Consider the following 23,015-nt stretch of genomic DNA (forward strand, 5'->3'; position numbering starts at 1 on the left):
GCCTCGGATACTAAGATACCATTCTGCTTTCTTAAGTAATGTCACAAGACTTCTGGTTTGGCCACACAGTCGCTCTTTAGAAATGAAAAGGAGAGTCCGTGCTTCTGCCTGGGACAAGTAGCAAAAACACTGCAATCTTTTTTATAAAGAATGGAGGGGAAAAAAGAGGAGAAAAAAAAAAAGATCAGGAACTGAGTTCAGTCACTCTGGGAACCCAGCCTTTATGTACTGTTTACCAAAAGGATGAGCTGGGGAAAGGGGTGAGGGGCAAATGTGTGCATTAGGTCTCACCTGCTGATTCTCAGGAGTCATGAATATTCTTATAATCCCCATCTCTTGGCCCAACAGGCTACAAGCCTTTTCACCACAAAGCTTGATTTCAGCAAGGATCCGGGAGTTGCTCTAAGCTTCGGCAAGTAGTATAATATTCCCTTGTTTCCACATGAAAACAGCCTCTTGCCACAAACCACTCTCCAATGTTTCTTCTCTGTTACTCATCTACTAATAGCATTTGTCTTTCAGACTAGATTAGATACTTAAATAAATTCTGTTCTGGGCTATGCAGAGAGACCAGTCAGCAAGTGACAATTTCTGAGGTAGTCAGCATGTTTTTTTCATTGCATACATATGCATGCATAGGATACATGTTGAGATACAAGTATATTTATATAAAGCGTGCTACACACTTGTAGCTAAAATCAGGACAACAGAAACAAAACTGAAAAGAGACATGAGCAGTAGTGTGAATTATACCATATATTTTTCAAGCCAGACGGCACTATTGTAAGCATCTAATCTGACCTTCAGCACATCACAGGCCAGAGAATGTCACCTGGTGTAGGCATAATTTACATGCCAATAGGGCAGAGGAGGCCAGAGAAGGAGGTTGTGCTGGCAGGAAAAGCAAACAGGGTGTGTAAAAACATGTAACAAAGCAGTGTAGAGACATAAACCTTCATGAGATAACCTCTGGCTAGCTGTACTTCCATAAGCCTTGTTGAATTCTCATTTTCAGGCACCGGGCAATGGAAAATTATTTTCTTTTACTGAAAAGGAAATATTATCTCCTCCAGCTGAAGGGATGGACTATGCATAAACTGACAGGAGGGAAAAAGGCCCTTTTAAACAGGAAGCTCTTATTTTCCTTATGGCAATAGTATCCAGTGGCAACCAGTCTTGGGCCACAAAACAAACATTTAATAGCTTAAAAAAAGCTTCCTTGCAAAAAGATCTAATTGATCAGAGCTGCCAGATAAAAGTCAAGATAAAAACTAATCTTTTGTCCACTGGTTAGAGCAGAGATACTACATGATAAGAACAAAAGGGATAGCATTGCCTTCCTGGTTATTGGTGGGGAATTTTTAAAAATGTTATTTATATATTTTTGTAAAGGGCCTTATACAGTTAACATTCATGCTGGTCCTGCTTGTGAGAAAGTTGGAAAGGCCTCACACAAAGTATAAAGCATTTTAGCAAGAAATCCAGGGGGTGGGGCAGGGAAGCTATTCTAGTTGGATGAAATATTTAGTCCATAATTAGTCCTAAACTACAAAATAATTTGCACATGCAAATAGCTTTCAGGTTAGGTGGATTTGAGATTACAACTGTTAGATGAGCTCATCTTCCACCCGAGATATACAAATGTATCACAGAGGAATCACAAATGAAGCATGAATAGAGTTTGTTTTGGGGATGCCCTGAATCTGTGCAGAATGTGGAAGTTTGCTTTTCAAGCCTAATACTATGTATTTCATAACATATCATTATTATGTAGTTCTATAAGTACACGCAGAAAATACATTAATATGCATAGGCATCAATGTGATAGACAATATCCCTTATGTCTGTACATTCAAGTTACAGTCCAACAACATAAAATCACTAATATATCTACATTTTTTTAAGGCAACGCCCTTACCTGGGGTATGACAATCCTCTTTCATCCCCTTTATGTCTGTCTCTCATACCAACTCTGAGGCCTGATGTTCTTGCAGATTTGTCCCAGTGTCTGCCTTGGCTTGTCGAAGCCTTCTGTAAAGCATACATGCAACACAAAGTGATAAGCCAAAATGATAAACAGGCCTCTCACTAGATTTCTACTGGGCTAAGTAGATGGAGATTGTTGTGCATCTCCCATTTTCCTCCCAGGTGTATGCTGCTGTAGCAGTTCAAGTTACCCAGAACATTTCTTTTCAGCAGAACACCTCCATGAATACCGAGAGTGAAATAATGTAGATTGGTTCCTGTTGTGGTTTACTTACGATTCTACACTTCAGACAATGCAAACTTATTGCTGTGTACAATTAAGACTTGGAGGGAGTAATATTTTTGTGTTATGTTTGATACCTTAGGAATCCATTACTTGGGACGTAAGAATGACGCTCCAGACATCATGGCATTCACAGCGCAGAGGACAACCTTACAACTATGCAGGATAGCTATGGTGGTATTCCCACCTCACATTTTGCTACCGGTCACATTCCTCCAGTCTTCCTTCTACAAAAGAATCTTCAAGGATGCACAGCTCTGGCAACTCTGGTATGAAAGGTCTCATCACTCCTAAGATTCAGTCCTGGTATGCAGGAAACCATTGCTTTCCTTACCATCAAAACACACAATCCAAGATCAATCCCTAAACAAACCAACATGACTCTTCAAACCTAAGAAGTTCTCTGCCAATTTCAGGCATAGGTCTGAAATACTCCTTTGCAATCCATTGTTGTTAGTGTATGCTGTACTCAGTTTTTGCCTCAGCCTCAACATCTTCCCAACTAAAACATGTAACGCTGGGCTGTTCAAAGGTCGTTCTTTGTTTGCTTCTTGCCTGCTCTTAAGACAGACATTTCAAGGCATGAGAGAGTATATGCCCACTGGGGGGGGTGGGGTGGGAGGTGGAAGGGAAAAGGTGTCCAGGTGTTTAAGCAATGCTAAATGGGAAAGAATTCCAATTCACTGCTTTCTCCTTTAATCTGCCAACTCCAAGGGACCAAGCGTGTCATGACTTGTACCCAGAACACTTTCCGCTCGGGTGAGTTCAGACAAGGTCTGCATTAACTCCCCAACCTGCAAGAAAATTATTTGAAACAAAAGGTTCAGATATGTCCCCTTCCCTCCAACAAGCCTGGAAACAAATGGTACAGGAATGAGGTCAGAAAGGAATCATCCGCCTACCATACCGCTGAATTCATTTACCTACCTCAGAGCCCATTCAAGGAAAGGGGTGGGATGGGGAACAAGGGATGATATAAAGCAGAATGAAGCTCTGGGGTCGCTCGCTACATTACAAGATTTGACAGGCCTTTGCCAGCCTTCAGCTTCTTTGTGTCTTTCACATAATAGAGAAACACAAACTGAGCAGCCTGTGGTCTGGGGGCTGCACTATTAGACAGAGCAAACCCTTTGCAAATGCTAATAGTATTGTAGCATCCTGTCAGGCAGCAACACAAAAAAGGATGTTGATTTTCACATGAACCAGAACAGACTCATTGTAACGAAGGTTGCAATGAATGTTCCATCTCTAAACATCAAAAGCCATAGGCAATTGGCTTGTGGAGATGAGGCAAAATACTGCTTCAAATGTTCTTAAATATAGGGGGCATACTGTTACCTTAATGCTTATTTCATGAGGCTAGCAAAGAGAGAACAGTTGCTTGAAATGGAAGTGAAAATGATCTTTGGTTATGATTTCTGCAGTGAAATAATTTCTAGATCTAAAGAGGCTTTTGTTGTGCAATCTACTGTATTCCAGCAGTCTGGAAGAGATGCTTCTTTATGAAATATGAATATGCAGAGTCAGTTAAGGGTAGGTTATGTCATTTCCAAGTGGTAAGGTTGATAGTAATAGAGCACAAACAGGATGTGCTTATCCTTTGCAGTTCTAAGGATGTGGCAGCTGTCAGGCTTGTCCAGTGATGCCCAGCTCTTTTCTGAAAAAAAGTCTCTCAAATGTTGAAGAGGATACAACACTTAAACTATTTCTGTTATAAAATTTATTATAAAATACCCTTTTAATCCAAACTTCACATCTTCCCCTATATTAGGAATGGTATAACCCAAGTTGTTAATAAACACACCACTCTGATGAACCTTCAAAAAGTTCATCGTTGTCCTTGCCAGTTGTCACTACCAAGGATAGGTCAGAAATCTGTTTTAAAATCAGAATGTGAAATCACCAGACAGGTTAGGACGCACTGCTCTGGAAGCCCTCTTAGATCCTACAGACTTCCAACAGCAGCAAATGAACAGCCTTCTATCAGTGTTCTGCAACGCAAACACACAACCATTTGTAGCTATGAACAGTAAGCAGCTTTTCAGCAGAAATGGCCAGAAATACTTCTGGAATTGGCTCTAGAACAGCTCCTAGACCCTATTCCAGAATCAGTTGCACAGCTAATAGCAGGCTCATTTCATCTCCAGAACCATCCTAGAACCCCATCAAGAGTCAATTTGAGAAACACTACAATAGCTGCTAGACTGAACTCTCAGCTTTATTGCCATAATCACTTCTAGAGCCATTTCTGGAAACATTTCCCCACTGACCGATGGCACCAACCCAAGAAAACTTATCTAGAGTCAGTTTCAGGAACACTTCTAGAACAGTTTATGAGGTTGGCTCTAGAGTTGTTTCACAAACTATTCCAGAAGCACCTTCAGAACTATTTCCTGAATCACTTCTACAGCCAAACCTAAAATCATACCTGTGATTTTTAGCATTTCTTACAGAACAACAGCTTGGACAATTTCACCTTCTGATGTGCCACAGCACTGAGGTGAAGGCAGATGCAAGCAAGATTTGTGTACGCAAAAATCTGCATGGGTTTTCTATTCCAGCACCATAGCATGAACAATCATTACAATCTCTGTATCCTTTCAGCTTCTTCCCTTTGTTTCTGTATAGTATTTTATACTGAAAAATTCTTGATGACACCCTTGCTCTGTAAAAGGTCTGTGATCACAGCCATATAGAACATATACCACTTTTGTCAAAGTACAGTGTACAGTGTTAAGAGTTACCTGACTACATAGGACCTATCTTGCAAGGGCTTTACAATGCATTTTATTTATCTTACTGAACAAAAACTAGCAAGTGATTGATCATGGTCTGTAAATATTTCTGCAAGGGAAGATGGATTACTGAACCAATTACAAAATAGAAGAGGATCCAATAGCTCTAAACTGACATAAAAAATAAAATAATCAAGTACCTTGGAGATCACTGCAAGTCACTGCAAGGGCATCATACCAAGTAAAGTGATAGAATCCTCCAAGAATTAAGATTGCTTGAAATCTTCATGTCAAGATGAAAGTAGTTTTTTTTTTCTTTAAGCCAATTATTAAGCTCTATAGAAAAATGTATTTATTTCCATTATGCAGGTGATCAGGGAGTGTTCATAAAACATCCCCTAGCCTGGAAGTCAAGCATCAAGAACCATGTGGGTACACAAGACAGCAGTAACTGGAAATACAGTAGTTCAGGCTAGCATGGTAGTTTGCAATCAGAACTGTAGTCAAACCTCTACTTTCTCTCCAGGCTTTGGAAATGGGGAGGTTTCTACTTCTCAGTCAATGGAGTTCTCTAGTCAAATGCTTCCTGAGGAAATTCAAGTAAAAAGAAAATATGGGAAGCTAGTTTATTAGCTGCTGTTTTTTCAGATAGCCATACATACTAAGTTCTTGTGAGGTACCCCAATATCTGAGTAATCTTCACCACTGTACATCCCATCTGTGTGAGGAAGCATGACTGGAACATTTCCTAAAGCACCTCAAGACCTAGAAACACATTCCAAATAGTCAAAGAAAACTCACACTGCAACTCCGCAAAAACACAGCGGTATCATCACAGACTGAGTTCATATGGCACCACTTCCACTGACATAAAAATATCCCACAGACATCTTGAGGACCAAATCCCACCAAGAACAAAGAGTTCTAACTGACTCAAGGGGCCCTGGGTCAGGTTTAGAGATCCCATATTTCAACATTTCTCAGTTGAAGTGATGAAATTTCTTGCATCTTTTTTAATACAATTGTTAAGAGTTACTAAGTTACATTTAAGATACACAAAAATTAAATTCTCTAAACTTTACCTTTGGAAATACACCATAACTCAGTTTAGGTTCAAAATATACTCAGTCAAAAAATTAATATATTCTTGATGGTGAAATAGAACATACCAGTATGTTTGTAATAACTAAGAACTTCACTTGACATTTTCACCCTCTAACTTAACTATGCTTGCTTTTGACACTTTTACACATTTCCACATTTTTCATCTCTCTCATGGTCTCATAACTTAGGATGACGTTACTAGTAGCCACTCAGAAGGAATAATTCTTGACATTTGAAAAAGCACCATTTGTACCTTTTTCATAAAGAAGCAACAGAAAAACCCTTGGCCGTTAATATTTAAGCCTCGGCTCAAACATCTAATTTCATGAAAAACAGAAATAACTTATCATATCTACATGACAGTAAAGAACATGCTTTGGAAATGAAATATCCATTTATGGAATAATTATACTTGCATTTGCTGATCCCCTCCCTAATCTCAAAAAGCCACAGAAATTACAGATTAGTCTTTGCTCCTTAAAATAAATTGCTTTATGCAGAATCTGAAGGTAGTTTATGTAATACAGAAAAATACCCTGAACTTGTGCAAAACTGTTTGGAATAACATACTTTTCAGTATCACATTAATTTTAGAGACAGTTCAAATGATCGTGTTTACTATCTAAAAATTGTAATAGTCGGCGCATCCTTCTTATGCTGCTTAACATAACTACAGCTAACTATCTAGTAAAATTCTCCTTACAAGGAGCAATTCTGAAGAGGCCAACTAATAGCACTTATTAAGCCTATTTTTACTTCTGTTAAGTGATGCTAACTTAGTAGTGAGATAAGCATAACTTGCCGTAACTCTAAACTTAACATAAAATTCTATAAAAACAGCATAAAATTACCTGTTACATATTTGTTAAGACCATTTTTGGTTAGTTTAATCATGAAATCAAGTTAATGTAGAGTTATAATTCTTCACTGATCCTAACATGCCCATGTCTGCATTTAAGCTTTGTGGAGCAAATGTGCAGCACCTTCAATACCAGTTTTACAGTGAATATTTTTTTTCAATTGATTTTGTAAGATTTTTCTTCATCTAAAAGAAAAATAAGGAAAAAAGATATATTCTGGAATTCATGGGTTGGTAAGCTGACTACTCTATAATTCTCAAATCCATTGTCCCAGTAAGCATGTTTATTTTAAATGCACCTGAAACTAACACTCCATAACCAGGTTTCATTTATACTTTGAGTATCAGTTCATTATCTAAACTTGTGGAGAGATAAACTCTCAACATAATGATTTTTCATAAGACATCTTTGTCTAAATGTATTACACAAACAGTAAGGTAATCATTAATTTATATAGTAAAAGATAACACTTGGTACAGTGACTTGGTGCTGACACAGCACTTCTGAATCAGACATTTTAATATCATTAACAGTATACTTTTTCACAATTTAACAAATGAGAAAAAGAAGGCCAAAGTGACTTCTGAATTAGGTGCAATAGCACTGCCTTCAAAACCCACATTTTATTATTCCTTCAGTTACATTTTTATTCAATAAATACCTAGTTTTCATGGAATACAACATGCTAAGTCTTAAGATGAGCAGCACAGAAAAGTTGGAACTAAAACTATAGGAACATCACACTAAAAGAGATGAACACTGGGCCACTGGATGCGACATTTTGCAACATTTACATTATGCGGAAGTTTCAAACAGTGATCTCTAGGTAAATGCAAAAATTCTTTTTGTTGTTGTTTTTTGGGGGGGTGTGTGTTTGGTTTTTTACAAAGAGGAATTTAACAGAAATACAGACATATTTCACTTGCTATACAACCTAAGGACTCTGCCTTCAGAATTGTGCAAGCTTACATTTCTGAAGTTATCTTCATAGAATGATGATGATGATGATATAAGCCATTTTTTCATTTTTCCATTCTCAAACACTCATTTTCAGAAAGTAATTTTAAAGAGAAAATCCCAAAACATTCAGTTAGATCACCTTGAAATATTTAACCTCTCAACACCATTTTATCAGTAACTCCACTTTTTGTCCACTTGACTAAATATTTTTTCTGAACATTTGGGGAACATCTTACCAAATTTTGTATTGTTTCCTCTGAGAGCAAACAGAAACAGTGTCTATTGGAAAATGTTCAGATTCCTCTCTTAATTGCCACGTATCAAAATCAATAGCCTTTTCAAAATGGAAAAATAAATTTTTCAATGTACATAATCAGACAACTGCAAAACAAACTGTTTCAGGCCTAACATCTTCTTCCACAGAAGTATTCAGAAATGTATCCAGATCATTTGTGGCAAAGTGTGGGCAGAAAAATATGGTGGTGATTAATCACTAGGCACCTATGATACAGAGCCTATATCATGCTTAAATTTGTCAGAAGTGACATTTCTATGGCAAAACTGAAAGGCAGTAAAAGAAAGACTACTTACTATTTTTACTATACTGAATGATAGAAATCAAGCAGGTGTGGAAGGACCTTGTGCATAACACTTATAAAAGCAATTTTGGTCTTACAGTAGCTGTTAGAAAAATGAAATTAATTATATTTTTCCTTTTTTAGTTAAGGAGGTTGGACAAGTTGGAATTGTACAGAGTATCTTTCTACATTTCACACGTACTCAATCAGGTTACTTTGTACCTATGGTGAAGGGAGGAGCTAACAAGGAAATCAGAGTCTGTGCAATCCCAGAAATGAAATGTAATCGGCTATGATTCAATAGTAACAACATATATTAGGAAAGAACGGGTAAAAGGAGCAGCTGTTGACATTATTTCCTGAGCCAAACCTTTTAAGGTGTCAGTGAACAGCAGTCTGTACTTTCACTTGAAAGCACTACAAGAATTGCTTGGATGATGTCTCTCAAGAGTTTAAGAGTTTAACAAAATCCACAACTTCCTCTCAAGAGCTCAATAGCATGCTTTTAAATCTGTACCAGAGTGATCAGAGAATGCTTCAACACAGAGCATAACAAATATAAATGGCATTACTTAGAAGGGCATTTTAATGTACATACAAATACTAAAACTTTATGTCAAACTCCCAGGATCATTTGCAGGCAAGAGAATGATAACAGATAAAATCATTTTATGAATCTGATCCAGCTCTACCATACAAGACAGATGACAAAAATAAGAGCTTTTTTTCCTGAAAGGAAAAAAAAAAAGCCACCTTAAATGTACAACTTCAGCAAGCTCCCAAGCTATCTCATTGACACACAAGTCAGGTTCTTCTGTCATGTCCATGTAGCTTCAAAAATTAAAAGAGCAGGTGGATTTTAACTGAACTTCTCAATCCCACGAGACATTATTTTCTTTCTCCTCCAACATGTCAGGATGCTCCCCAAAAGATAAGAAAGAGAATGGGATACAAAAGCCATTTCTATTCGGTCTTCTTTGTGCAATGTATCCTGGAAAAGGCTGCATTCTTGTGTAAGTTGCTGTTGAAACAAAAAGGAGATTATTTTAAAATGTGTGCAAATATATGACAGCACTTAGGCTTATGTTTTTGAGAATTAATATAGAAGAAACAAATTTGGAAATTACCTGCATGCAAATATTTTTGCTAACAATACACAGTGCCTTTAACGAAAAAAAAACCAACCCCAAAAAACAAACCAAAGTGCTTTTATAGACAATAAAAGTGTTCTCTTGATTTTGATTCCAGTTAGTTATGCCTTCTTTCTCTTAACACAGATAAAAATAATGAACTGAAAGTAATCAGATAGCCTACAGTGTTTCACAATATCTGAATAACTAGCCAGTAATTGTATTTCTACTAAGTTTCCTATCTGCTTGTGGCATAAAAGCTGAAACTATAGTTCTGCAGATTAGAAGCAAGAAGCAGCAGTAGCCAGGCACTGGAATAAAACAAAAAGGAATTTTCACAAAGTCTGTATGAAAACATGTGCATCTAAAATAGATGGATAATAATTTTGTACTGAACAATGAGAAAATCGTAGCAATCTTTTTATTATCTAAACATGATTACCTGCTTGAACAGCCTACTTTTCCTGATGGAGGGCTTCTATGAAGGCTTCAAGTTTTTCCTGGATTTCCCGAACTTTTTCTGGGGGAATTAAAAACATCAGTGTTCAAATACCTACTACTTAATTGAGGACATGCCCAGAAAGGAAAAAAAAAAACCCAAACCAAAAAACCAAACCTGCAAACATGAACAAAAACTAATGCTGTTGTCAATATTACCCTATGCATTTATTTTCTTAATTACTAAGATTTAGAACATTTTTCTACATCAGAAGAAATGAAAGCCTGTCCCATTTGAAGAACTTCTACAAACATATTTTATGATTATCATGCTAATTTAATAATTCAAAAATTTATCAAAGCAATCCAATACTAGAAATGTATTTCAAAAACCTGAAATTTCCATTAGATCATGCACAGCAGAACTACTGTATACCTGTTACATATAGGGAGTTGTTATCTTTTAAATAATGCCCACTAATCCTTTTCTCTTTTAACCAAATATCCTCATTCTCCACAGCAAGTGTCACAAACACTACTAATCATTCTAAAAAGAGTTGAAAGCTAGCGCCCTTTCAGCAGGGAGAATTTCAGGGAACCAAATGTCACTATTCAAGACACCTATTCAAAAGGGCATGCACAATGTTAAGAATATTTAAAACTTGCACTTTATTTCCTTGCATTTCAATAGTAACCAGATGGATGTGGGCAGAATCTTATTTTATATAAATACTAAAGCTGGGAGTTTATTTCTCTACAAAAACACGACTTGAACACAACTACAAATAGTTACTGAAAACGAAAAGGCAACATTGATTGGAAAAAATTCAGGGGTTTAAGCATTTTTCCACTCTTTTCTCAATTCCATACAACACTTGTCATGGTATAACCTATTTGATTTATTCAATTGCTTATGAAGCAAGACTTCTTAGAACATAGCTGGAATCCAAAGCCTGCAAGATTTCCTGCCTTTCTCTCACCACTTCCTCATTTGAAGCTCCTTCTGTGTGTGATTATAGCCATGAGAAACACACACTTCAGAATATGAAGGAACAGGGGAGAGCAGTAGGACAGACAAAAATAAGTTAGATGAGCATAATCATGGACAAAAATTTCTTTTTTCAAGCTAAAAATAGTATTGGATTAAAGCCATATGTTCCCTTGTATGACACATAAGGTTTGACTTTTTTTTTTTTTACTTCTTTTATTAATGTTTTCTTCTCTCTAGCAATACCATGTTATAAACTTGCTTTGCTGAGCTGAAATAGCAGCAAACCAGGAAGAAAAATAAAACAATCAGCCTTAAATGGGATACATAAGCATGAGTGGAGAAAAAAACCAAATAACCTCCAAAGAGAATGCTCTAAGAAAGTACCTAAGGGAACTAAAAGTTTCATTCAGTAACAAAGTGACAATCCCACTGACAGTTATGAAATCCATTTTAGAGTAACTCTAATAATAGTGATAATAACAATAATAAAATCTCAACAAACCCCTGTAGTCCTGTTCTAAGAGAAGTAGAGAATTTTAGTTAGTATTTGAAATAAAATATGGAAAATATCCTGCATGAGGATGAAGAAATCTCAAACTTATATCTTTATCATGCAATTCTTAGGTGATGAAGGGCAAGCCACTTATATTTTCAACACTTCAGTGTCCCCTTCCCCAATGGTGCTTATCTACAAACACTATACTATAAGTACAGTGAGGCTGAATCACACTCTGGGTCCTAAAGAGAACACCAAAGAACTTTCTTGAATTTCAGCTGATTTTGTTTTTTTAAAGTACATTGATAGTAGATTAAGATTACAGTCCATGTGAGGGCAAAAGCTGTATCTTGGAAGTTAAGAAACAGCAGTACCTGATTTTTACAAGGAAAAAAACCCCAGCCCTCAATTCAGTTCAGCAGAGAATCCTTGAAAGCTGCCAATGAAAAAAAGCAGTCCCATGATCACTTCTCCTTACTAAGCACATTCAAAGCATCTTCATTACTATCTTTTTAAATAAAAAAGAATATGTATTGTTTGCATGTCAGTATATAAACCTCTTTGTGTAATGAAAACATTAATTCTATGGCATTTATTTAGGCAACTACTTAGCTCGGCTTCCAATACTGATGCTCTGTGTATGTTTACAAAATTAGCCTTTGAAATAATGTCCTATTATCTTGGACAGAGTTGACATCCTTTTGGAAATTATTAATCCTGGACCTTACTCTCCAAATTGAGCAGCAGTTGCCAGTGATAACTGGAGATTAGATCTCACGACCCAGAAGATCTCTTCATGTTGTGCTTTCAATAGCTTTATTTTTGATATGGATTTTTTTTTTTAATTGCTACATGCTTTCCCTAAGTATGTTCCGTATATTGATCAAGCCATTAGACTCAGTGAAAGCAGGCAGATTTAGCTGTATTAAATGCAAATACTTTCCCTCCTCAACCTCTTGCTAATGAAATATTCCAGTCCTGAAAATTAATCGCATCAGCAAAAATCTATAATTATTATTTCATCCTTAAAAAAAGGTTTGTGCCAACAAAAATCGATTTTAATTTTCTGATTAGGGCATATTAAAATAACAGGATAGCAAATATGTATTCCACCAGAATATACTGAATCAGCTGTGTTTGCTCAGAGAACAGACATACTAAAATTGACTCCATATTATGAGCACTTTATTAGTTTTTATACTTAGACTGAATTGAAATGATTGCTTAACTGTAATAATTATGAGGTCTTGAGGTAATTTAATATTTTGAAAAAACATGCTGCCTATTCTTAAAAAAGAACAGTTACAATGACTGCCAAATAGCTGCAATTATTCATGCTATGCCCTGTATTCTTAGCAGTAGTAAAGCCTTTTGCAGCAGCAGACCCCAGCCAACTTGTAACATTTTCCCACAAGTCCATTCTGTAGCGTAGAAAAGCAGTCTGCTAAATTGGTTTACTTTTTGAATAGGCTAATGGCAGAGTTACGTATTTACACAACACTAATCTTAATAAACCAGTAAATATCAATGCTCAGGCAGAACTCTTCTAATGAGTGCAAGTGCAGGGTCTGCAATTCTGGGATAACTGCCCATAGTTTCAACAGCACCATGTGACATTGCATTTGGAACAACAATTAATTGTTACAATTCAAGAGTCAGATGTTACCTATCTTTATTTGGGGAAGTTCTCTCCTCTGTGAAATGCACAAGCTGTGTACCCACATTTGCAGGGTTTTGATTGACACCTAGATCAAAATACTAGTGACTTACACTTGTAAATTATAGTACATTTTGTTTTGAGGAATGTTTATTAACGTGCCAAACCCAGAACATCATCTGGGTTTCAGGTAAGAATACTTAATATATAAGTAAATTAAGGGATAGACAAAGATGACCTGTTGCTCTTTCTAGGTTTTGTGATACTGTGTTTTAAAATGTACAAGTAAGCCACAGATTAAAAGCATTCAGCTTGCTAGCAAATTATTTTTCTAACAGGCTGAACTACCCCAGCACTGTTATACAATGCTCCAATATCACAGAAGGCTGTTGAAGTACTATACTCTTATTATACGGTACTGCAGAATTTTAATAATATACTACCGCTTAAACTGGATTCTAGAAAGACAGCGTGGTCTTTGGAAGTTTAATGCAGACCTGAAGTTACAAATACATAATTCTTCCAGCATTGGCTAAACAGTGATGAAAAATCAAATGAAATCAGTGAAGACTTACTGTAACTAAACCCTTGTTTCCATCTTTAGAATAGTAAAATTCACAGGCCTAGGGGCAATGAATGGCTATTCTACTTCCCATTTACACCGTGTTTACCTAAAAGATAAGCTGGTTCATACATCAACTCATTATGCCTCTTGATCTGGTCATGAATATTCCCATAATCCTCCCTCCATATCCCATAAAACTTCACTGACAGAATGAGGAAATTCTTTATTCAGATGTCTTGAGATGCTCATTCATGCTCAGTCTCTCCTTATCTCCATATGAAATGATATTGCTACCTACTCATTTTCTTTTCATTAATCCTGTGATCCTAAATCTAAAAGGCTCAAAACCAGACTAATTGATCAGTAACAAGGATTTGGATACACTGTGAACACAGAAAGATGCAGCCACAGATAAAGTTTGATTTTACTAATATCATAAGCTGGTCAGAAGGGAAACCCCTGAAATATTCAGTCTTACAAGGAGTGCTTGCTTGCTGATTGCTGCCTCAAGTAGCTGAGCTGACCTACTAATTAACAGTGCAGAAGCTGGGGAATCACTGCTAAAATGAAATAGCTAAAGTTATCAAATGAATCTCCTGATGTAAGGCCAAATAATCTCAAAATAATATTAAACACAAATTACAAAAGCAAAGTACATTACTGATTTATTTCAATCATGCTCTAAGCAGCAAGAAAAAGTTTTCTAGGTATTTTCCAACTGCATTAATTGGTTTAATAAAAGATGTGGCCTCTGCCCACAAAACCTGTCTTGCTTATGCTTCTGAAGATAAATGAATTTTGAGACATTCAAATCATACATACTTACCTGTAAAAAACCCAATGGTTTTAGCACAGAATTTTAAAGATGTTAATGTCTGTCTGTGCCACAACAGGGAGAAAACTGCATGAATGTTTTAGACAAATCAGAAAGCTTTCCCTTCACCTGTTTATGAGTTTGCCCATATGACATCAAATTTCAGTTGCGGCATCAAGAAAAGATTGTAAAAATCTTTCTGGACACAGATCCATCTTTATTTTGAACTTTGATGAAACTTATAGCATGAAAGAACCACGATAAAAATGTGTTAATACCTCATTATAAATCCTCCTGTTCTACATTAAATTGATTTCTACCTCCAACTAATGTTTACATGGCTTTGATACTTGAAAGCTCAGGGTTGTTACTCCTTTTGCTCTGGATTGTGCTTAGACTTTAGTCCCCTCTTTTTTTTTTTTTCCTTCCTTCCTTTCTTAATCCTTTCCTTGCCTATAAACATTCTCACTGCTTGCTGTGCTACTTCTATGTTCTGGTTAATTAACCATAGAGGCAGAAATGTTGAATTTACTGCTGCAAATGCATCATCTTTCCTCTAGTAAAAAAGAAAGCCCAGTCTGTAGTCAGATTTCATCAGAATGCCCAGAAGCACACCATTAAAAACTGGAAATGTTGATCCACAGTTTCCTATTGAAAGTCAAATTTAAGCTTCGGGCTACCTAAGACACAAACCCCATAGCTTTATATGACCCCCAGTGAACAGTCAGGTGGAGAAGGTGGTGGGGGGGCAGGGATCACCTCTTTGGAGTTCAGCCTTTTGTACCACATTCCTGGATTTTCTAACGGCCATGCAAAAGCTTTACTTCTTGTTGAAATAGTATGAGGCAGCATGCTCACAGCCACTCCAAATAATGCCCCAGAAAGCAGACTTTCCACCCACAGTTACAAGACCTGCATCAACATGCTTTCTCATGTCTCACACAACCACAGCCTAACAGCTACAATAATTTACTGATCATTGCAAGGTCATGTCCTGCTGAATTTTAGAAAATCCTTTGAAACTACCCATCACATTTTTTGCCAGTTTCCCCTTGTTCACATACCATATTTTCCTCTGGATGAGGCCAAGAGGAAAGCTAAAGTTTTTTTTTTTGGGGGGGGTGGGGGGGGAAGGCAAAACCACCCAGGCTGCCCTTAAAGAGACAGAATATCATTTATCAGCTGCAAAGACAGATTTATAAGTAGAGGGCCCCCTGTTCCTTTAAGGCTGCAAAACAGATGGGAAGTGAATGGACAGTCAAAGGGTCAAGAAAACACATGGGAGGTGCTGCTTGTCTGCTGTATGTTCCCAGCATAAGAAAGAGGTCAAGATTGTAACTGCATGGCTGGGTGCTGGAAAGGCCTTTCTTTAAGCTGCTACAAAGACAAACGCTTTTCCTCATCCTGCTGTCAAACTGCTATAAATATTGGTTCGTCAAGAGTTTCAGCAGCTAAAAGTTTTTTAAAAAAGGCTGAGCAGGGGGATGAACCATGTGAATGATTCTTAAACAATTAGCTCATTAGTGTAATAAAAGCACTGCAGGACCCTGAAAAGTTTAAATGGAATTTATAATAGTTCATGTAGTAAATCCATGAATCATTAAAAATATACAGCCTTTAAAACGCAAGCTTGCAGAAAATAGCTAGCATACTCTTTAGTTACTAGTAGTTAGACTGAATGAAGATGCTAACTGATGCTACATCGTAGTAGCTTTTCTTTATTTTTTAGAAAATGTTTCGTATATGTATTGCAATCTATAATGAGATTTGAATTTACAGCCAGTTTAATTTTGTTCTTTCTATAAATTCTGACTTCAAAGCATACTCACTGGAATGGGATAATTATGATACAAAAATGTTGTAAATACATTTATAAGTCAGGCTTCCCCGCTCAGATATATAAAGCTAGACATCCACTATTATATTCACCAGAGTTATTGACAACATTTCTACTTGCCTTAAATCCCTTTGCCATCCTGAGATAAAAGGTATTTTAATCTGAGCAACCTCCAGAATACCTGTACTCCAGTTATCAGTTTCAGAAAGACAATGAGAAGGACAGTGACACACTCTAACCATCCAAGTGCATCAGGTGAGATGCTTTCATTATTAAATAGAGAAGATAGTATTTCAGCGTCCTCTCAGGAATATTTATTTTAAACCCTAGAACAAGACAAGGGACTAAACATACTGTTTTAATTTCACTATTAAAACATCCAAGGGTAAGTCAACATATCAGTTTCATGGATATGAGTTCATCAACAACTGCCTGCTGGTGACCTGCTTGAAAAGCCAGGAGAAAACGTCAAGGAGCCTGTTTCCTACAGAGACACATATATAGTGTACATTTTTTCTTTTCCCTGTTGTAGGTGAATCTACCTCTAAAACAGGAAAAGATCACCTCCAGTTTGTATATTTAGCCTGCTGTAGAAACATAATAAAATCTTAGCCTTAAGAAGTCATTTTAGACAGAAAAAAAAATATAAATCAGAGCTGTCACCACTGAAGTCACTTTTGTCGCAAGTAATTATTAATCCCTGCATATCATAGCTGAGCAAAGCTATCAGCTGCCTGTACAAAACAGTATCACCTTTATTTCAGACTTAAGATAACCAGGCAGTAGTAGATGAGAGCTTGTCTGAAAACGCTTCAGCTATTTTTACAAGGTATTGAGCATCGGAACGTTATTTTAGCATTACTAACAATGCTTTTTAGCACCAGAAACAGGAATTGTGCATTGCGCTGATGAAATTGTAGCTTACTAAACAATCAATGTCTTGATCTATAGCTGCTTCAGATTCACAAGCAAGACCTCTGCAGCTTAATGAAACGGCTTCGGCAACTCATTTCCCCCTCCTCAGTTAAATAGAACAGAAGCTGACTGTATTTCTTGGAGCTGTCCCTGGGGCTCCTCAGGCTGGCAAGCACGAAATCTTCCTGTCTCTGACAGAGCATATGAGAACTGAGGTATGGGGCTGAAGCAAAACTGACAACTATGTAGACTACTGACTTTATACAAGATATGTTTCTACACATCAGTCTTGCCTGTCTACAGAAAAGAAACTAAGTATTACCAAATCGTGATGTGAAGTCACAAACTAGTATACGTTTCTATATTGTCATTAAGGTTAGCTTAATGTACAAATTATTATTAACCTATATTAAGCTGCAAGCTTATGAGAGTCACAGTGTCTGCAATAGCAAGGTAGGACAGGGCACCTCTCAGTCCTCTGTCTGTAGCTTAGATTTTTAATTAAAACTGTTCTAATAACTCAATCTTTCAACAGAATTTAGCTGTCCTGCTTACTGGACAGCTAGAAGGAGCTTAGTAGCAAATGACAAGGCAACCTCATAAAACAGACTGACATCTTGAATCAGACTTACGGACACAGAAAGATTTAATTTAAAAATCAAAACTGTTAAGCTAGAATGAATCAGAACATGATGATGCTCACTATTTTGGGTGGAAATAGTGAAAAGTATAGAGGCAAACCAGAAATATTACCCAATGATTCATCCAGTGATGCAAAAAAAAAAAAAAAAGTTAACTTTTTCTTATGCAGAAAGGACATATACAGCTATAAAGGTCAATTACTTATGTAAGGTCTACTGTAACCTTAAGGCTATAAAACTGTAAAGAGACTTTAACAGAAGAAATAACTGATATATGTTGGTTTTCCACCCAAAATAAAGCATACTCAGCAGTTAGCTAGATAATAAAATAACATGCTATCAGGACTATTTAGGTGAAAGGCTCTCTAAAATACGATGTCAGAAAATGAAATGATGATGAGAAAGTTTTAGATCATAATAAGTTTCTGGCTATCAAAAATTTAGTTTAAGTCATCATGCTCTGAAGAAAAACAGGTTGTTCTATTATTTTTTCTTAGTTTGTTATCATTCGCTAGCTGAAAAGATTTCCTTCCCTTTTGTTTTTATATAGACTTCCAAATTAGAAGCAAAGTAGAGTCCACTACAACATTAACAATGTGCAATATACACGACACTGACTTTTCCAGCTTTTGGAAATGTGAATATTACACTCCACAGTTCTATACTAGTTCAAAACAAATACACACATTGGTCAGTTTAAAAGTTTGCATTTATACAAATAGTAACTTCTCCAAGATTAAGTACTTATTTAAATTTTGATTAATAGGTACCCTCATAAGCAACCAGTACTAAAAAGAAAATAGCATCCAATTAGAGGTTTTGATCCTTGCATCATTAAGGAAATTTTAGGAAAAAAGTAAATTTGGCAGACAACACCAGAATGACCCTCGAGCACAAGAGACATAGGTCTAGGGTAAGATTAACAGGCATTAAATATGTCATTACTCATGTAGCAGTTTATCATTGTTTTTCAATGTCAACCTTAAGTGATAGGCTTCTCTTAGTCAGTGACAAATGTGCTGAACTTTGTAAGGATCCGTTTTAGAACCTGGACATCAGTGCCTAACTCTTCATCAATAACTTTAAGAAATCACAGCAGACAGACTTTGGTCATCTGGGATTCTTAACTTAAGTAAACCATCACTCCATCACAGGAGGTTTACAAGTGATGTATGTTCTCCCTTGAGGATTACTTCCCTCTCTGAGAAGATGAAGCTTTTTAAAGCACGTTCTGCCATGACACAAAGCAGGAACTACCTTATCTGCACTTTGACACAGACCGTCCTACACATTCTTCTGGTTTTAATTCATTAGTTTTGTGCAGCTGCCCCAAAACTCAGAGAGGGGAAAAAACCACCCCAAAACCCTCCCTATAAACATTCAAGCAGTGTCTTTCATGTCAAAGCACACTTGCTTGGGTTAATTTCATAAATTATCTACATGGAATTAAAAATATGGCAATCATGCAAAAATCATTAATTTGCATTCTAAGAAAGTACCAGAAAGTTAGCAAATCTACTAAAAATAATGGGATGCATTGCTGTTGACTTGCTCATGTTCAAAGGTAGGGAAAATTGAAGACACAGCCACACAGCCTGATTCCAAGCACATTGGCCGCTGACTTCCTGCACCAGGGAGCACCAGGACCTCCACAGAGCTCAAAGGGAACACAGGAGTCATACTGCCACCAGCACACCGGTGACACCAGCACAAGCTTGAACTCATTAGGCACAGACAGCCCACACGAGCACTTTATTTGACTGATTGAGATTTGGGCAGAAATGAATGTGCTCTAAATGACAACCAGCCTCTGACAAGATGCAGGCCATATTAATGTCCTGGGGGAAGCTGCTGGCAGGGGACTGTGAAGAGAGCAGCTACCCTGGCACATGCTTAGCAGAAGTCGGAGATCTGTCCCGTGATTCTCAGGGGGAAATGGCTGCTTTGCTTCTGTCTGGTTAGAAGGCCACAACATTTCCTGGTGTAACATTCTGCCAACTCAGGATCAGACTAACTCCTCACTGCTATGACTGACTGAAAGGCACAAAGCAAGACTACTGTCACTTCTGTGAATTGTCTCACAACTATGAAGTGACTATATTTTTACTTAGGTAGCTTCTAAAACTCCAATATTTAAGCATCATGGAAGAAATGAGAGCACAAAATAACAGTAATTCTGCAGATTCTAATAAAATTACTCCTCCATTTGCATTTCCTAGGATGCTTTCCTCTTTCCCATGTCTGTCTCTGAGCAGCAGGGCCGACATCTGGGCTCTACATTCAAATATCTTCAAAATTATATCTTTTTTTCTTTATCTTGTAAACACTGAAAACCATGTTGGTTCTGAACAAGCACCTTAAGGATTGATTTAAGGACTACGAACCACTGCCTTTTGAGCTGTTTTGTCTGCCTCTGGTTTCTACAGGAAAATTACCTAAGATCTGCTTATTTGAGAGATCTTTCCCACTACAGCTAAGCTTTACCCCCTATGAAATGTTGTGACCTTTTTAAAAGAGTTGAAGCTCATAATAGAAGAGAAAATGGAACCAAAGGCTTTAGAAAGCCAAGTCAAAGCATGATTTTAAGGAGCACATGTAATCAGCAATGTCATGTAGGACAGAGGTCAAATCAAAATAGTGTTGACAGTCACCTCAAGGGACTGAAATTTAATTAGGCTACAGTAATGACCACAATATAGGATTAGTTTCACACAACATTTTTATTCTGCTACTAACAGCAATGAAAGAAAAAAAAAAATGTAACCACAGAGCAAGTCATTATCTGCAAAGTACTGCTCGCAGATTTTATCCCCAACTTTGCATAAATGGGTAACAAAAAAGGAGACTTGCTTGGATTTAAATCAGTTTGTTACATACAACAGACATGACAGAGTCCACTCAGCTTAGCCAAATACACATCACAGGAATTCCAGATCCTGAGTCAGCAAGTTGCATATGGAAGTACCAACCTTAGCTAACATTAGCTTTCCAACTCCATTAAAACTGCAAGTTTATTATATGCATATATGATATTAAATAATTCATGCTCAAAGTTTGCAAAAGGTTTATATTCAACACTAATGGATTCAACAGAAGAGAAAAAGTTAAGAATTTAATGCAGTGACTTTAAAGCAATGACTTTAGATATAAAACTTGAAAATATTTTACTGTAACACTGGTTTATTTAGTTTTTCTATGTTTTAGTCTTTAGAAGAAAATAATTAAGTTCTGCAAACTGTTATATTTCATACCTTACAAATGTATGACAGAATTTAAACAAATGGCCCTAAGCTATCTTTTCTTCATGTGAGGGTTCACTCCTCAAAAGTTTCGAAAAGCTTTTGTGCAGAACGAAGCCTCAGCTAGCCCATGACACCTGTACAGGTGTCAGTATCACTGACAAACGAACTTGGAGGCTGACCCCTTCACATTCATACCTAGTAATTTCAGGATCAAGTTTCCACAGGCATTCCGCAAGTCCCTTCCCACCTCCTGCCAATGACTCTCCCTGTGTAAATGCACATGGTTTTACTTATAATTTGGTGAAGCTCTGGGTTTTCTTCTCCTTTCCTAACTTGTGAGGGAACAGGATATTGGATGAATAGTATGCTGACCTAGGAAAGATGCTTTGCTTGTACTACCCTTGTATGTGTTTATCCTGTGCACATAAAAGATGCCTTTGCAACATTCATAGTTGAGCTGTTTAAAAGGAATAAAGGAGAAGAAATAAGTGAAGACAGAGCATATGTATTTCTTTGGAGTCTGTGAAATTTCATCTCTAGTGAAGTCAATGGCAAAGCTCCTGCCGACTGCCTAAAGCTAGGATTCACCATAAGTATTCAATGTACGTGTGCACCACCTAGCATGTTTTAAATGCTACTGCAATATGGATATATGTAGCTTAGGTTTAGGATAAGACACTGGAGGATCCCATTTCCTTTCCAAAATGATTAAAGCATTCAGTTCATAATAGTTTTTCAGTAATAAAGCTTACTAAACTAATACTTTCCATACCGTTGCTAATGAGAAATGTGTAACTGAGATAAAGTGACCACCCCTTACAATCTTCATAAATGATATGTCCTACAAACAAACAAAAAAACCCAGAGTAGGAAACAAGAGGGACAAGGCTAGGCAAGTGCTTCTTCCTCCCAGAAGAAAAAACCTAACATCCAAGAAACCAATACCAACTGCCTAAGCCATACACATGCATCAAAAAAGTGAGAAAAAGTAACCAGAGACAGGAGGCTCGGCACCAGCTCTGCTACATGCTCATCCTCCCCACTCCTCCTATAAAGGCCATTCATTGCCATCTTGTGTTGGAAAGTTGTATGGCAACTTAATTACTGTACAAAGTTCACAATATTGAGGAAGTTTGCTTTGGCCCTTTATATAAAAAAGAGCAAGTCCAGCAGAGTGGAATTCTGGAAACAATTAGGTAGTTCTGGGAAGCCTTTCACTGGGAGCTCAACATTAAAAAGAATTGCCATGTTAAAAAGTAGCCTACAGAAAGTTAAGATTTATCCACATGCTATCAATTTTGCATAGAACTATAGAGTATTTCTGCTGAAATTACTACTCTATCATTTGTGTTAAAAATAAAAAAGCAGAAAAGATATTATTTATCTTGAAATCAAATTCTTTCACCTATGTATTAATTTTTTCCAGAAAAAAAAAAGCATTACCCTATAGTGAACAACATAATTAAAAAGATATAGTTCTACAGAAGGTGTGACTTCAAAGAATTGTATTTTATAATCAACCCACTTTAACATTGCCATCAAAAATGCCAGCAGTTTTACCATTTCAACAAATTTTGCAGAAAGCCCCCAACACTTCAAAATACATTTAAAATTTAAAATCTTTCAGTAAGTTCAGAGGCAGCCTGCATGAATGTTCAATGTCAGCCACTTCAGAAAAGTTAAACATGAATACAGGAGAAAACAGTATGAGGTAGTAAATACTAGAAAAGATTACTGATAGAATTAAAGGATATATACTGACTGATCCATCTTCTAAGGTATT

At 36.7% G+C, this 23,015-nt stretch overlaps 1 protein-coding gene across 5 annotated transcripts in view; it reads right to left on the bottom strand.

Moving 5' to 3' along the window:
* Nucleotides 1–7,451: 7,451 nt before the first annotated feature.
* OPA1 (OPA1 mitochondrial dynamin like GTPase) overlaps nt 7,452–23,015 on the bottom strand; it is a 60,642-nt gene continuing 45,078 nt past the window's right edge. For all 5 annotated transcript variants that reach the window (XM_052803068.1, XM_052803065.1, XM_052803066.1 and 2 more), the window contains 2 exons: nt 10,079–10,156; nt 7,452–9,527 (listed from right to left, as the gene is read on the bottom strand). In XM_052803068.1, coding sequence (XP_052659028.1) covers nt 10,092–10,156 — 65 coding nt within the window. In that variant the 3' untranslated portion in view covers nt 7,452–9,527; nt 10,079–10,091. The remainder of the gene's footprint in view (nt 9,528–10,078; nt 10,157–23,015) is intronic.

This window comes from Harpia harpyja, chromosome 12 (assembly GCF_026419915.1).
Source record: "Harpia harpyja isolate bHarHar1 chromosome 12, bHarHar1 primary haplotype, whole genome shotgun sequence".
In the NCBI taxonomy this organism is placed as follows: Eukaryota; Metazoa; Chordata; class Aves; order Accipitriformes; family Accipitridae; genus Harpia; species Harpia harpyja.